The sequence below is a fragment of the Stomoxys calcitrans genome, chromosome 1 (genome assembly GCF_963082655.1).
Source record: "Stomoxys calcitrans chromosome 1, idStoCalc2.1, whole genome shotgun sequence".
Lineage (NCBI taxonomy): Eukaryota > Metazoa > Arthropoda > Insecta > Diptera > Muscidae > Stomoxys > Stomoxys calcitrans.
In genome coordinates this window covers 189,905,053-189,920,786 of record NC_081552.1, presented here as the reverse complement: position 1 = coordinate 189,920,786, position 15,734 = coordinate 189,905,053, and the positions used below count along the sequence as shown (strand labels likewise).

Genomic DNA, 15,734 nt, shown 5'->3' with positions numbered 1-15,734 from the left:
TTAACGTGGCTTAGTTTGTGGTTGGTTGTTGTTGTACTTACAACGTTAAGATGAAGAAAGGACTAAGACTAGTTGTGGTGTATGGTTGCTTTGCTTTGTTGTTGTTGTTGTTATGGTTGGTAATGTTGTTTTGCTATTCCTGCTTTGTTCTTGTTATCCAGTTGTTGTTGTTTTTCTTCTTTTAAAGGGTTTGTTGGGTATTATTTAACTTTTACTTTAGTTTTTTTTTCTTGTTTTATTAAAAAATATCGGTGGTGGAATGATTTCTCTTTGTTGTTTTGACATCCTGGGCTAAGAGTTATCTAAGTTTTGTATGTCCTTCTGTTTGTCGTTTATTTTAGCTGTTTCATTACCAATTCTTGTGAAATTCTGCTGCTACTCACTTTTAAACTTTTCCCTCTTTCACTCTCTCCCATACTGTTTAGGTCCTTTTGAGTTGGTTTGCTATATTTTTGCAAAAAAATAAAAAAAAAATCGTTGCATTTCTTAATACATGTCCTTAAAGCATGTAAATGTTACTTCGGATTTGAGTTCTTTTTTAAGGGGAGTAGATGCCATCTGGTTTGGAAGAGCTACGAAAGAAAGTTTGCAGCTGCACTAGTTTTTTGGTCTTTAGATAAAAATGACTCTGTTTCCGTTTCTTGATGGTAAAGGATTTTCCATTGCCTTATAAAATCCTGGAAGCTAGTAGTTGTAGTTGTAGTAATGGTGGTAGTGGTTGCGTTGTATTTATTTTTTATTATGTGCTTATTTAGAATTTAAAATTTTAGGCTGCTATGGCCTCATTTTGCCGTCATTCCCATTGATGGGGTGATGGTGGCAATTCGGAAGGATGCGCCACCGTTGAACTGTAAAAAAAGATTTTGTCAATAAAACCATTTAAAACATTGACTCTTAAAGACAAAAATTAGAAGTAGAAAAAAAATTTAATTTAATACACAAAAATTGAAGGCACAAACAACAACAACTTTCCACAACAAAAAAAAAAAACTATGAGCAGAAAAATTTTTAATTAAGAAAAAAAATAATTTTTTTTATCATTGTTTCTAACTTTTCAAAAAGAGAATAAGAATGGGTTAGTAAAATGTGGTTTAAACATAAGAAAAAATAAGTAAAAATGCATTAAGTTCGACCCTGCCGAACTTGTGATACCCAACACCATGGATGTATTTATTAAACTATTTCATTGTAACTCTACTATATCCGAGAAGCTTTATATGAGTAATTGTTCCAAATTTCAGCGAAATTGGATAATAAATGCGGTTTTTGTGACAAATCGGTCTTTATATGAGATATATCTAAATATAGTCCGATCTGGACCATATTTGGTTCGAGTTTCAGGAGTATTCATACAACTTACTCTTTCATATTTCACCCAAATCGGATAATAAATGCGCCCTTTATGTGCTTAAGCTCTAAATCGACTGATCGATCTCTATGGGAGCTATATTAAAATATGGTCCGATCTGGAATTTTCAGCGAAATCGGATAATAAATGTGCAATTTATGGTCTTTGGACCATAAAGCTGAAAATCGGTCTATATGGCAGCTATATCTGAATATAGCACGATCTGGACTATATTCCGGACAGATGTCGGAAGTCTGCTTAAAGACTATATAGCGCGATATGGACTATATTCGAAACAGATGTGTCGAGAGTCTTGATACAAATCATTGTGCCAAATTTCAGCAAAATCGGATAATAAATGCGCCTGTTATAGGCCTAAGACCCAAAATCGGCAGATCTGCCTATATTGGCAATTATATCCGAATATATTCCAATATGGCCCATATTTCGTTTTGATATCGACGGGCCATAATAAATATAATAAATTTGCCTGTTATACACTGAAGACTCTTAATAGAGAGATCGGTCTATATGGGAGTTATATGTAAATATGGCCCCATATGGACCATATTTGGATCGGATGTCGTTGGGGCTAATTAAGCGTATTGTTTCGAATTTTAGCGAAACCGGGTAATAAATGTGCCTGTTACGGGTCTAAGACCCTAAATCGGCATATCGGCTTATGTGACCGATATATGTTAATATGGTCCGAAATACACCATATTCGGGTCGGATGTCTGGGCCCTTAGTAGAACTGACTTTTTCAAATTTCAGCGAAATCCAAGAAAAAATGCGGCTTTTATGGATGTAAGACCCTGAATAGCCAGATCGGTTTATATGGCAGCCATATGCAAATATAGTCCGATTTGGCCCATCCAAGAACTTAACCTGCGTATAGAAGAAATACCAGTCTGAGCAAAATTTCAACTCAAATTTACTCAATATTTGAAGACTATAGCGTGATTACAACTGGCAGACACACGGACATCGTTAAATCGTCTTAGAATTTAACAACGATCGCATTTGTCGAGTTCTTTGCGCGATATCTCTTTTTAGGCAAACAAAGAATAATGGATAAAAATTGTTATGCTATTGGAGCTATATCAAGTTATAGTCCGATTCGGACCATAAATGAGTTGGATGGTCTTCATTGTAGAAGCATTGTGTAATACTTCAGTCCATTCGGATAAGAATTGCGCCTAGTAGGGGCTCAAGAAGCAAAATCGGGAGATCGGTTTATATAGGAGCTGTATCAGGCTATAGATCGGTTCAGACTATATTGGACACGTATGTTGAGAGTCGTGGGAGAAGCCGTTGTACAAATCGGATGAGAATTGCGCCCTCTAGTGGCCCAAGAAGTCAAGATCCAATATCGGTTTATATGGCAGCTATACCAGGTTACGGACCGATTCGAACCATACTTCGCACAATTGTTGGTTTTAGTTATAACAAAAAACTTCGTGTAAAATTTCAGCCAAATCGGATGAGAATTGTGCCCTCTAGTGGCTCTAGAAGTCAAGATCCAAGATCGTTTTATATGGTGGAAGCTATATCAGATTATGGACCGATATCAACCATAGTTAGCACAGTTGTTGGAAGTTATAACGAAATACCTTATGCAAAACTTCAGCCAAATCGGATGAAAATTGCGCCCTCTAGTGGCTCAAGAATTCAATTTCGGTTTATATGGCAGCAATATCAGGTTATGGAACGATTTGGACCATACTTAGAACAAATATTGGAAGTCATATAGAAATACGTCGTCCAAAATTTCAGCCAAATCGGATAGGATTTACGCCCTCTAGAGGCTCAAAAAGTCAAGACCCCAGATTGGTTTATATGACAGCTATATCAGGTTATGAAACGATTTGGACCATACATAAGACCAATGTTGGAAGTCATATAGAAACACGTCGTCCAAAATTTCAGCCAAATCGGATAGGAATTGCGCGCTCTAGAGGCTCAGGAAGTCAAGACGCCAGATCGGTTTATATGACAGCTATATCAGGCTATGAGCCGATTTCAACCATACTTATCACAGTTGTTGGATATCATAGCAAAACACGACGTGCAAAATTTCATTCCAATCGGATAAGTATTGCGCACTCTAGAGGCTCAAGAAGTCAAGACCCAAGATCGGTTTATATGGCAGCTATATCAGGTTATGAGCCGATTTTAACCATACTGAGCATAGTTGTTGGAAATCATAAGAAAACATTTCACGCAAAATTTCAGTAAAATCGGACTAGAATTGGGCCCTCTATAGGCTGAAGAAGTCAAGACCCAAGATCGGTTTATATGGCGGCTATATCAAAACATGGACCGATTTGGCCCATTTACAATCCCAACCGACCTACACTAATAAAAAGTATTTGTGCATAATTTCTAGCAGGTAGCTTTACTTCTTCGAAAGTTAGCGTGCTTTCGACAGACAGACGGACTGACGGATAGACGGACGGATATGGCTAGTTCGACTTAGAATGTCATGACGATCAAGAATGCATATACTTTATGGAGTCTTAGACGAATATTTCGAGGAGTTACAAACAGAATGACGAAATTAGTATACTCCTATCCTATGGTGGAGGGTGTAAAACTTAGTTTAGCACTGCATACTTTCGGGGTTTGCTGAAATTTTAATTTTATTGTTGCATAGTTTTCGACAAATGCTTCCAAAACTTCCATATATAGCAAATATAGAATTGGAAGAGTTATATTTCCTACGAACTTTTGTTTATCTAGCTAAATTATTTAATAATGCATATTTTTGGGAGACATTTAATTTAATTTTTATCGCATACTTTTCGGTTTTTGTTTTGCACAAATTCCGTACAATATGAAAATTAGGCAACTATGGTATTAAGTTTGGCCAGGCTAAACTTTTTAGTCCGACCACCATGGTACTAGGACCAACTTTCCCGGCATGGGATAACTATGGGCACCACACAGGCGGTGTTCATTGTTATCACGAGAAGCATAGCTGCGAGCTTCCGGACGCGTCCACATGTTGCACAGGTTAGTGGAATGCTCCATACGGAGTAGCTGCAATCGCAGTCGCGGACAATCAGCGGTATGGTGTGGAGAGTCTTAGTGAGAGGCCGGGTGGCGCCGGCTCTTGCATAAATACTGACTGCCTATGATGCTCGATATGACAAGGCGAGTTATTGGCGCCTTTAAATAACCAATGGCCACACTTTTCCAGTGGCGATCGGTCCTTTGTACCGTAACGAGCTTGCTCACCTATAGGAGATAGATGAGGATCGCCACCTCCGCATACAGACCTGTGGCTACGACGACGACCAACTTTATGTGGACTCACAATTGGTTTATATGAAGGCTATATCACGCGTGTATCTTGCATGTGTTACTCAACTACACTTTCATCCAAATCGAATAAGAAATGGGACTTTCACCTACTCAAGAAATCATAATCAGAAATTGGGGGGTTGCATGGGCGGATTAGTATCCGCACCCACTTTTCAAACTTACCTAACCTAACCAAAGAGGGCGTTAGGGTACTCTACGCACTTATTTTCAACTATATTGGAAAAATTATATGCCGACTATATCTAAATGTTGATGTATAGGGGCGGAATTTGGTATGCTCAATCGTTTAAAATTGTGGCTTCTCAAATGTAAGCTTCTAGGGGTCGTAGAAGACATCTCTGGAGATAGGTTTGTATGGGAGCGATATCAGTTTATAGAAAGATTTGGACGGGCCATACTTATCATGAACGTTGAAATTAATAACAAAACATTGCTGGCAAAATGTCAACCCTATCAAATAACAATAGCTTTTTCTGGAATTAAATCGGAAGATCGGTTTGTATGGGAACTATATCAGGACATAGACCGATAGGAACCGTACTTGGCACAATAGTTGTATATAATGACAAAAAACTACAAACAAAATTTCAACCCAATCGGATGACAAATGCGGCTTCTAGGGGTTCAAGAAGTCAAGTCGAAGGACTTGACCAACAACCTACGAGTGCATCAAGTCGAAATTTCTCTGGAAAAATTTCGACGGGCTAGCTTTATGCGTTTAACAGCTATCGTGATGTCGACGCACGGACGGACGGGTATACTAGCCATCGCCTTAGAATGTCAAGATGTTCAAGAATATATGCATATATTTTTATTTTCGTTTTATTTTTATACTCTCCACCATAGGATGTGGATATACTAATTTTGTCATTTCGTTTGTAACACCTCAAGATATTCGTCTAAAGAAAGTATAACCTCATAACATTTTAAGTCGATCTTGCCATGTCCGTCCGTCTGTCCGTTTGTCGAATACACGCTAACTTTCGGAGACGTAAAGCCACATGCCACACAGCAAGCTTAACAATAGACTTTTTGAGAGGCGAGTTGGGTGAAGATTTTATTTCAGGTTTGGTACCGGTAAATTGGGCGCCTAGATCGTGCGATTAGAAGCCTTTAGACTATTTATGAGGCTATGTTTAAGCTCATGTCTATACAGACAATTGAAGGGGGCAATTGACGCATTGGAAGACAACATTGAAGCAAGAGTATGCCAAAATTGGACTAAGCGGACGGATCATTTGAGGCGCAGTCATGGTCAACATTTGCATGAAATAATCCTCAAACATAAAATTATACGGACATTAAAATTTATGTATTTTTCTGAATCTTATGTGCGGTTTTTTGAAAACTTTCCCATAGCTCTAAAAAATCACCTTTTACATAGAAGCAGTATCTAAATATCAGTCAATTTTTATGAAATTCTATGAAATAGCAGTATTGGCTCAAATTGGACAAGTATTAGCCCATATTGGACCATACCATAACTTTTAAAATTTCAGCGAAATCGGTTAATAAATGCATCTTTTATGGGCTTAAGACCATAAATCGGCACATCGGTCTATATGGCAGCTATATCTAAATGTGGCCTGATGTGGACCATATTCGGGTCGGATGATAGAAGGTTTAAAACAACTCACTGCTTTAAATTCCAAGCGAAATCGGGTTATAAATTCATCTTTTACGGGCTTTGGATCCTATGTCGGCAGATCGGTATTATGGCAACTTTATATGTAGGATATCAGGTTGGACCATATACAGGTCGGATATCGGGTGTCTGACTGTTTAAAATTTTAGCGAAATCGGGTAATAAATGCAGCTTTCATGGGCTTAAGACCATAAATCAAAAGGTCGGTCTTTATGGGATCTATTGCAAAACATGAACCTATGTGGTCCATCTTTGTGCCATGTTTCATACACCTAGGTTAACTCCTTAATTTTTGACCAACTTTACTATGAACTCTCGACACTGTGCGTCGTCCACCAGACCACAACACCATATAACATTATAGGTCTAAAAACTGCAGTATATACCCAGTTAGGGTTTTGCATTTCCCTACTTTTTACAATCCCGGGAAAACGGAAAGAAATTTGTGCCATTTTCCGGGTTCCCGGGAAATTTTGTTCTTATATTTTTATAAACATAAAAATTTAATGGAAACTGGAAATATATACCTATATAAGTGGAAGTTTTTGGTCTGCAGTCTCATGTTAACTCAAATTACTCTTCGAATTCTTGGACGATTATTTTCAAGTTTTAATGTTCGGACATTAAAGAGGCCACCGTACCACCTATGACGATGAGCGCCTAAGTTCGAATCCTGGCGAAAACATCAGAAAATGTTTTTAAGGGCGGTTACTCCCTTTTAAAAGTTGCAACATTTGTGAGAGGAACTATGCCATTTGAAACAAGTAAAAGCGTGCTAAGTTCGGCCGGGCTAAATCTTGGGAACCCACCATCATGGATTATGCTAAAATATGGGAGCTATATCTGTTTATAGACCGTACTTGGCACAGTTGTTGAAAGTCATAACAGAACACTAAGGGCAAAATTTGGGCCAAATCGGACAAAAAGTGCGGCTTCCAGTTGCTCAAGAAATCATATCGGGAGAACGGTTTATATCAGCTTTCTGACTGATTTAAACCGTACTTAGCACAGTTGTTGGAAGTCATTACAGAACACTATCCGCAAAATTTCAGCCAAAGAGCTGTATCAGGTTATAGACCGATATGGACCTTACTTGACACAATTGTTGAAAGTCATAACAGAACACTATGCGCAAAATTTTAGCAAAATCTGACAAAAATTGCAGCTTCCAGCAGCTCAAAAAGTCAAATCGGGAGATCGGTTTAATGGGAGCTATATTATGTTCTTTACCGATTTGGACCGTATTTGGCACAGTTGTTGGAAGTCATAACATAACACTATGTGCAAAATTTCAGGCAAATCGGATAAAAATCGCGGTTTGTAAGGGCTAAAAAAGTTTATAGACCGATTTAGACCGTACTTGGTACAGTTGTTGGAACCAATAACAGAACACTATGTGCAAAATGTAAGCCAAATCGGATGAGAATTGATGTTTCCAGGAGCTCAAGAAATTAAATCGGGAGATCGGTTTATATGGGAGCTATAACCGGTGATAGACCGATTTGGACCGTACATGACACTGTTGTTGAAAGTCATAGCAGAACATCGCATGCAAAATGTCAGCCAGAGATCGGTTTATATGGGAGCTATATCCAAATCTGAACCGATATGGCCCATTTGCAATCTTCAACGACCTACATCAATTTGAAGTAGCTGTGCAAAATTTCAAGCGGCTAGTCTTACGCGTTCGAGCGCTATCGTGATTTTTACAGAAGGACGGACGGATGGCTAGATCGAATCAGGATATCGAGACAACTAAGAATATAAACACTTTATAGGATCCAAGATCAATATTTCGAGGTGTTACCCACGGAATGACTAGATACCCCCATTCTATGGTGGTGGGTATAAAAACACGTTGTCCTAAGCTAGAAGTAAATCCAATAACATAATGAAATAATTTTGCTACCAATCAAAAGAAGCGCAAGAACAAAGGATTTTTTTTATTACATCTTAAAATATTTTTTTAAATAAAATTTTAAAATCTTTATCAGAATGACCATATTGTTCATATTCCCGGGAAAAATGAAAAAATTGCCCGCTTTTTTGAAGACGGAAATTCCCGGCTTTGGACTTCCCTTTGTAAAGCTCTATATTCAGTGCACGACACGCGGCTTAAACCCCCAACTGTATAGGGCAAGAGTTGCCTTTCTAGATCTCTTCATGATGCTTGATTTGAGATTACTGGATAGAAGTCCATCGAAACATCCAGGTATTTTGCGCTTTCAGCAAATGACACATTCTCTGCTCTCAAGGAAACAGGTGCCAAGAATGGTGTGCATAATGCAGATGCCTGCCATCACGGCCTAAACCTGCGAGGCCCAAGGGTGAATACAATGCGTCTACCAACGCCCCGACATGTGGTAACCCACACATGAGTACCAATTTGATTCCACGTATTTGGACGTGTTCACCTTCTTGGTTAGGAGCGGAGCACTACCTAAAACTCCTTCCGATCTATGGGTCACGGCACCCTGGTGAAAATGCAACTCCACGCCGAGCTTATGCTCTACCCGCAATTTGGGTACAAACCACAGCCACCACGTTGCTCCCTACTAGGGCCTCGCCATTTTCAGGCTGGAACCGAAGTTTCAGGGGCTCCTGACACCCTGACTACTACCAGTTGAACCCCAAACAGATCCGGACTAGTCACCTGGATGAAAATAATCGCCCTAAGCCGACCTCAAGCCAGCATATAAAAGTCTGCATCAAACATACAACAGGACGATATACACAAACAGGACACGGCAGTCCTCACGGGCTACGCCACACCTATATGCATCAACATGGGACTCACAATCAACCTCACGGGACTCACAATCACCCTCACGAATGACCGAACCCAACCACAACAGCTACGGGAACCAGCAATGGGCAAACGCCGCTGCATCAACATGGGCAAGACTAGGTCGCAACACCTCGTTATGGATAACTAGCGTGTATTCATCCCTCCACTAAGTCTTGTCCGCCTCCTAAGAAATACTTCCCGGGAAAAGGTGACCAGCCTTGCAACAGTCGTCTCGTCTTCAAAGGCCCTAATGAAATCCCACACCGCCTTGCTAATCCCCATCGCGCCTAAATCTCTAATGCCTGCATAGTACAGAGACGGAATGCCCCGTCAGTACATGCCTCCAGTCCTCAGGTCTCCCACAGTCGCACAAATCAGTCGCGCACAAATATCTCTGATGCAAAAATGCATTAAAGGAACCAGGTCCCGTCAGTATGAAACTTCTGAGCTTGCAGATGGGGATGTTAGGCGGCTCAAAGCACTCCTTTTGGAGCGTCTTGATGACAGGTGGAGAACTAGATGGACGAACAGTCACAATGGTCGGGTGACTTACGCGACGTTCGTACTAGACCACCCGGTCTTTGGCACCTTAGGCCGAAGCCAAAGTCCGGGTGGTCTCGTACGAACGTCGCGTCACGAATAAATTCGTAAATCACCCGACCATTGTCACTGTTCGTCTATCTAGTTCTCCACTTATCATCAAGACGCTCCAAAAGGAGTGCATTGAGCCGCCTAACATTTCCATCTGCAAGCTCAGAAGCGGTTAGCCAATCCTCACGTACTAATGGAATTCCCTTTTTCACACTATACAGAATGGCCATGTAACTCACGAGTAAATCAAGCGGGGGTGCGCCAAGCAATACCTGTAGTGCATCTGTCGAAACAGTCCTACACACAGGCAAGCAAGCAAGCCAGCATTGCCACCCTCTGACAAGAGAGGATCTTCTTACGTCCTAAGACTGTCGCAGCAATACCGTGCCATACAAGCGCTCTATAAGTTGCCCAAGCAACATATAGACCACCATATATGGACTGAACAGCGCGACGACTAAGATCCCAATCGCTTCTCAGAACATGCTTAACCATACCGGCTACTCCAGTCATCTTCTCCTTCACCCGATCCAAAGGGACCACAAAACTCATTCTCTCCGAAACAGTCACTCCCAGATATTTAACGAGCGATACATTCCTCATGCTAGCTCCACCAGATCGAATCGTGGGAGGACGATTCCGCGACAAGATGCCCTTGAGCATCTTGTCTTTCCTGCTGAAAAGAACTACTAGTGTCGTACACCGATTTACGCCTAGAACACTTTCGTTAGCCCACTTCGCTGCTTAGGGCTTTCTGATGAATATCTTTAAGAGCGCTTGGAGACTTTTTGCAAACTGCAATTGCCACGTTATCAGCACATGCGATAACCTTCTTCTTCCAGAGACAATAATATTTTGTTAATGTCTATATTCCAAGCAAGCCTGAGGGGAAACTATCAATTTTGCTAAATGTCAGTTGAAATTTGGTATATAGCTCATATATACACATTTCGCGCGATTCAAGCATATAAGGACCGTAGTGACCACTATTTTTATACGAATTACTTATTGTAGAATAAGTTATCGAGTATGGTATAACCCATCTGTAAGCCTCTGCTAAAATTCGTCACTATTGGTTAGGATTTGGATATACCCGTTAGCATGTCCGCCTATACCGCTGAACACCTGGGTTCGAAACCTGGCGAGACCATTAGAAAAAATTTCAGCGTTGTTTTCCCCTCCTAATGCTGGCGTACTGCGGCACACCGTTCGGACTCGGCTAGAAAGAGGAGGCCCCCTATCATTGAGCCCAAACTTGTATCGGACTGTACTCATTGTTGTTCATGGGTAAAATTCTTCTTTTGTGTATATGGTTCGATCTATCCAAATTTAAAGCCTATAGACTTAGATTTGTTGGGTTGCCCAAAAAGTAATTGCGGATTTTTTAAAAGAAAGTAAATGCATTTTTAATAAAACTTAGAATGAACTTTAATCAAATATACTTTTTTTACACATTTTTTCTAAAGCAAGCTAAAAGTAACAGCTGATAACTGACAGAAGAAAGAATGCAATTGCAGAGTCACAAGCTGTGAAAAAATTTGTCAACGCCGACTATATGAAAAATCCGCAATTACTTTTTGGGCAACCTAATATTATAAAACATTTTTTTAGGGTATGTATAAACTTGCTAGAAAAATATAATAATAAAAAAAAAACAATACTACCAACAATGTAAAAAAAAACAATAAGAGCTTCTAATTTAAGTTTTTGATATATATTCAGTTTTTGTAAGGGTTAAAAAATATTTGACTTTCTTTTAATCGCAGTGGTACACAACAAAATAATTCTACTCAATAATCACTGCTGCTGCTATATAGCCGTGTCTTTTTGCTATCCAGGGATGAAGAAGGAGGAGGGGTAGGCATTCCAAATGTGATGAAGTCGGGTGGTCAGTCAATCAAATATACGAAAAAAACATTCAGTGCTGTGGCTATACGAAAATATCAAAGTGCCGGAAAATGTTTTTTCTCATTTTTTTTTTATTTTCGAATGCTGTACGCTGTCTGGACTATGGGAAGAAGACGGTCTCTCAACTATGAAGGGATCATATCAAGGAATTGCTACTATTTTAATGCTGTCAAACTAGGGAGATGACAAAAACAAATAGCAACCACACACACACGCACACACACACACACACAGAAATAGAGCATGAAAAAAATTGGCAAAATAAAAACAAAAATTATTATCATTATATTTAGGTATATATATTAAAAATTGAATCAAAAGTAATAATATATTTAAAATATATATTTATTTGTTGTTAATTGAAAGTTTAGTGACATTTGGCATATACAAAAAAAATGCATATTGGTATTTTTTTTTTTTTAATTTAAATAATTACTATTTACATTACAGTTCCAATGAGATGGAGGTAGCTTTGATTTATAAGATTTTAAGATATTTGTGAGAAATAAAGTTTAATTGGTTAAAATCAACCTAAAGGCAAATTAGTGTGAAGCTGTCTCTTTAGGGGGATTTGAGGTGAGGTAAAATGTACAAAAGATTTAAAATCTTCTCTTAAAAAAAAATTATTTAAATTTTCAATTTTATTAATATGACCATTGGGACATTTGTTGCCATAGTATGTACATATATAAAACATTATGTATGTGGTGTAATAAGAAGTAATGAAAATGTACGGCCACTATAGTTTAGAAAGATATCATTTACTATTAAAACCCACCTCTTCTTATATAGAACAAGTAAGAGCGTGCTAAGTTCGGCCGGGCCGAATCTTATATACCCTGCACCATGGATCGCATTTGTCGAGTTCTATGCGCAGTATCTCTTCTTAGGCAAACAAAGAATATTGAATAAGAACTGTTATGCTATTGGAGCTATATCAAGTTATAGTCCGATTCGGACCACAAAAGAATGCTGAACATTGTAAAATCGGATAAGAATTAAGCCTTGTCTGGGGCTCAAGAAGCAAAATCGGGAGATAGGTTTACATGAGAGCTGTATCAAGCTATTGATCGATTCAGACCATATTAGACACGTATGTTGAAGGTCATGAGAGAAGCCGTTGTACAAAATTTCTGCCAAATCGGATGAGAATTGCGCCCTCTAGAGGCTCAAGAAGTCAAAATGCTAGATAGATTTATATGGCAGCTATATCAGTTTATGTTCCGATTTGCGCTATACTCAAAACGGTTATTGGAAGACATAACAAAAAAACTCATGCAAAACTTCAGCCAAATCGGATGGGAATTGCGTGCTCTATTGGCCCAAGAAGTCAAGATCCCAGATCGGTTTATATGACAGCTATATTAAAACATGGACCGATTTAAACCATACTTAGCGCAATTATTGGAAGTGTTACCAAAACACCTCATGCAAAATTTCAGCAAATCGGATGAGAATTGGGCCATCTAGAGGCTCAAGAAGTCAAGACCCAAGATCGGTTTATATGGCAGCTATATCAAAACATGGACCGATTTGGCCCATTTACAATCCCAATCGACCTGCACTAATAAAAAGTATTTGTGAAAACTTTCATGCGGCTAGTTTTACTCCTTCGAAAGTTAGCGTGCTTTCTACAGACAGACGGACGGACGGACATGGCTAGATCGATTTAAAATGACATGACGAACAAGAGTATATATACTTTATGGGGTCTCAGACGCATACTCCGAGGTGTTACAAACAGAATGACGAAATTAGTATACCCCCATCCTATGGTGGAGGGTATAAAAATCAATTTGTGTGTGTTTGTAGGTTTGTTTGTTTGTGTGTTCCTTATAAACTCAGAAACGGCTGAACCGATTTTCTTGAAATTTTCACTAATGGTGCGTTATGATCCAGTGGCGAAAATAGGGTGCTAAATCTTTTGATATCTGTAGGGGGAGCGGACCTTCCCCCTTACCCTAATTTTCGGAAACTCGGAGATAGGTGGTGCGATTTAAGCGAAATTTTGTGTGCTCTCTTATAGTAACCTACAAAAAAAATTTGGTATCCAAATTTAGGATGGGGTACCTTGGGGAGGCGCGCCACCCAAAAACCTACCAAATACAAACATACACCAATAACCACAATATGGGACTCAAATGAAATGTATTTAAGATTAGAAAACGTATCTGATATCCAATTTTCGGACCAAGTGCAAGGGGGACCACCCCAACCCCTAAAATACCCCAAAATCGGACATATTTACCCACCATGGCAATATGGGTCTCAAATGAAAGGTATTTGCAAGTAAAATACGAATCTGATATCCAAATTTGGGACAAAGGTTCTGGGAGTCCAACCCTTCCCCAAACAGGACTTATTTACTGACCATGGCAATATGGGGCTTAAATGAAAGGTATTTGAGTGTAGAATATGAATCTGTCCAGATGTGGGACCAAGTGTTTGAGGGAAGATTGATCAGATCTTCCAATTGAACTTTTTGAGCTCATAAGTGGAGAGTCTTTTGCATCAAATGTCCTTGAAATTTAGCAAACTGTGTAATATAAGACATGTTTTAGAACTCAATACCCACATTTACCCATTAACGGCTGACCCTCAATCAGGGATTCGGAGCGGAGAGGAGTGGAGCATATAGCAAAACAAGTGAAAGCGAGCTATAAGCGTTAGGGCCGAATCTAGTTCTTTTTTTTATCGGCAGAAACCAAAAAGGATCATGCAACAAACGCCATGGATTTTTATATCCACCACCATAGGAAAGGAGGTATACTCATGAAGTCATTCCGTTTGCAACACATTGATATACCCATTTCCGACCCTAAAAAGTATATACGAGGGTTGCCTTTTATATTTCGGGATTGTACAACCCTTGTGTTGCAATCTGCCAACTGATAGCTCAATCGTAAAGCTTGTCATTTTTGAGGCTGTACGTACTCAGAACGTTTTGACATACGAGCGCTATTTGTGTTGTTTACAGTAACTTAAAATTGCATTAAATCGTGAACATTTTCCTGCGATTATTTTTTAACAACTTTCGACGTAAGTTAACTCAACAACAGTGCATCGATGAACTTAAATAAATTTTTGGCAATGAAGCTCCATTTTTGGCGATGTTGAGGTTGTAGCCACATTTTCTCGTCAAGCTCCGGTAGGTGAGCAAAGGTCCGAAGGACCGATCACTGCGATAACAGGGTGGCCATTAGTTATTTAAAGGCGCCAATAACTCGCCTTGTCATATCGAGCATCATAGGCACTCAGTATTTGTGCAAGAGCCGGTGCGGCCCGACCTCTCACTGAGACTCTCCGCTCAATACCGCTGCTGGTCCGCGACTGCCGTGGCCATAAAAAGGACCTGCCTTATCAATGAACTGAAAACTTGAATCAGACTGTACTCATAGACATGAGTGAAGTATAATCACTGTTGTTTACAGGAATTTTCTTGGCCAAAGTACACCTGCATTATTTACGAACAAAATGGCCTGCAGATGTTATATGTATTCCCCATTGTTATATCTTTGAACGCATTTTTTTTAAGTTAAGAGAGGATGTAACAGCTATAAAGAGTAAGAACTGGTAAGGGGGACCCACCCTCCCCCTTATGCCAAAAACACAACATAAAATCAAGAGTGGACCGATCGGGACAATACAGATATCAAATGGAAGGTATTGGAGAGTTGAATACGAATATGGTATTAAAATTTGAATCTAAGTACCCATCGGGCCGCCCCAACTCCAAAACTCTCCCCAACAGACATATTGGATGTTCATTTTAATATGGGGCTCAAATCAAAGGTATTCGGGAGTAGATTTCGAATCTGGCATAAGAAATCTGATTGAAGTATAGGGGGTCACGCCACCCCTCAAAAACGCCTTTAGACCCATTATGACTATATAATACTTGGCTGAACCGATTTTCTTAAAATGTTCATGGATTGTGTACGTTTGGCTGTAAGGAAACATAAGCTATATAATTTTTAGATGTCGGGGGGAGGCGGACCCTCCCCTTACCCCAAAAACGCCACCCATATCCGAAAGTGGTCCGATGGGCCCCTTGTTGTGCCCATCGGACCACATCAAATTAAAGGTATTGGAGTTCAGAAAACGAATATGGTATTAAAATTTGGGTC

At 39.4% G+C, this 15,734-nt stretch overlaps 1 protein-coding gene across 3 annotated transcripts in view; it reads right to left on the bottom strand.

Annotated features, from left to right (window-relative positions):
- Positions 1 to 458: 458 nt before the first annotated feature.
- The window catches only part of LOC106083982 (serine/threonine-protein kinase NLK), a 440,409-nt gene continuing 425,133 nt past the window's right edge, over positions 459 to 15,734 (bottom strand). The window contains exon 8 of one of the 3 annotated variants that reach the window (XM_059370464.1): positions 459 to 848. In XM_059370464.1, the coding sequence (XP_059226447.1) occupies positions 794 to 848 (55 nt within the window). In that variant the 3' untranslated portion in view covers positions 459 to 793. Of the gene's footprint in view, positions 849 to 11,518; positions 11,782 to 15,734 lie in introns of those variants that run through there. The other 2 variants (XR_009398621.1, XM_059370477.1) reach the window with 2 other exon arrangements.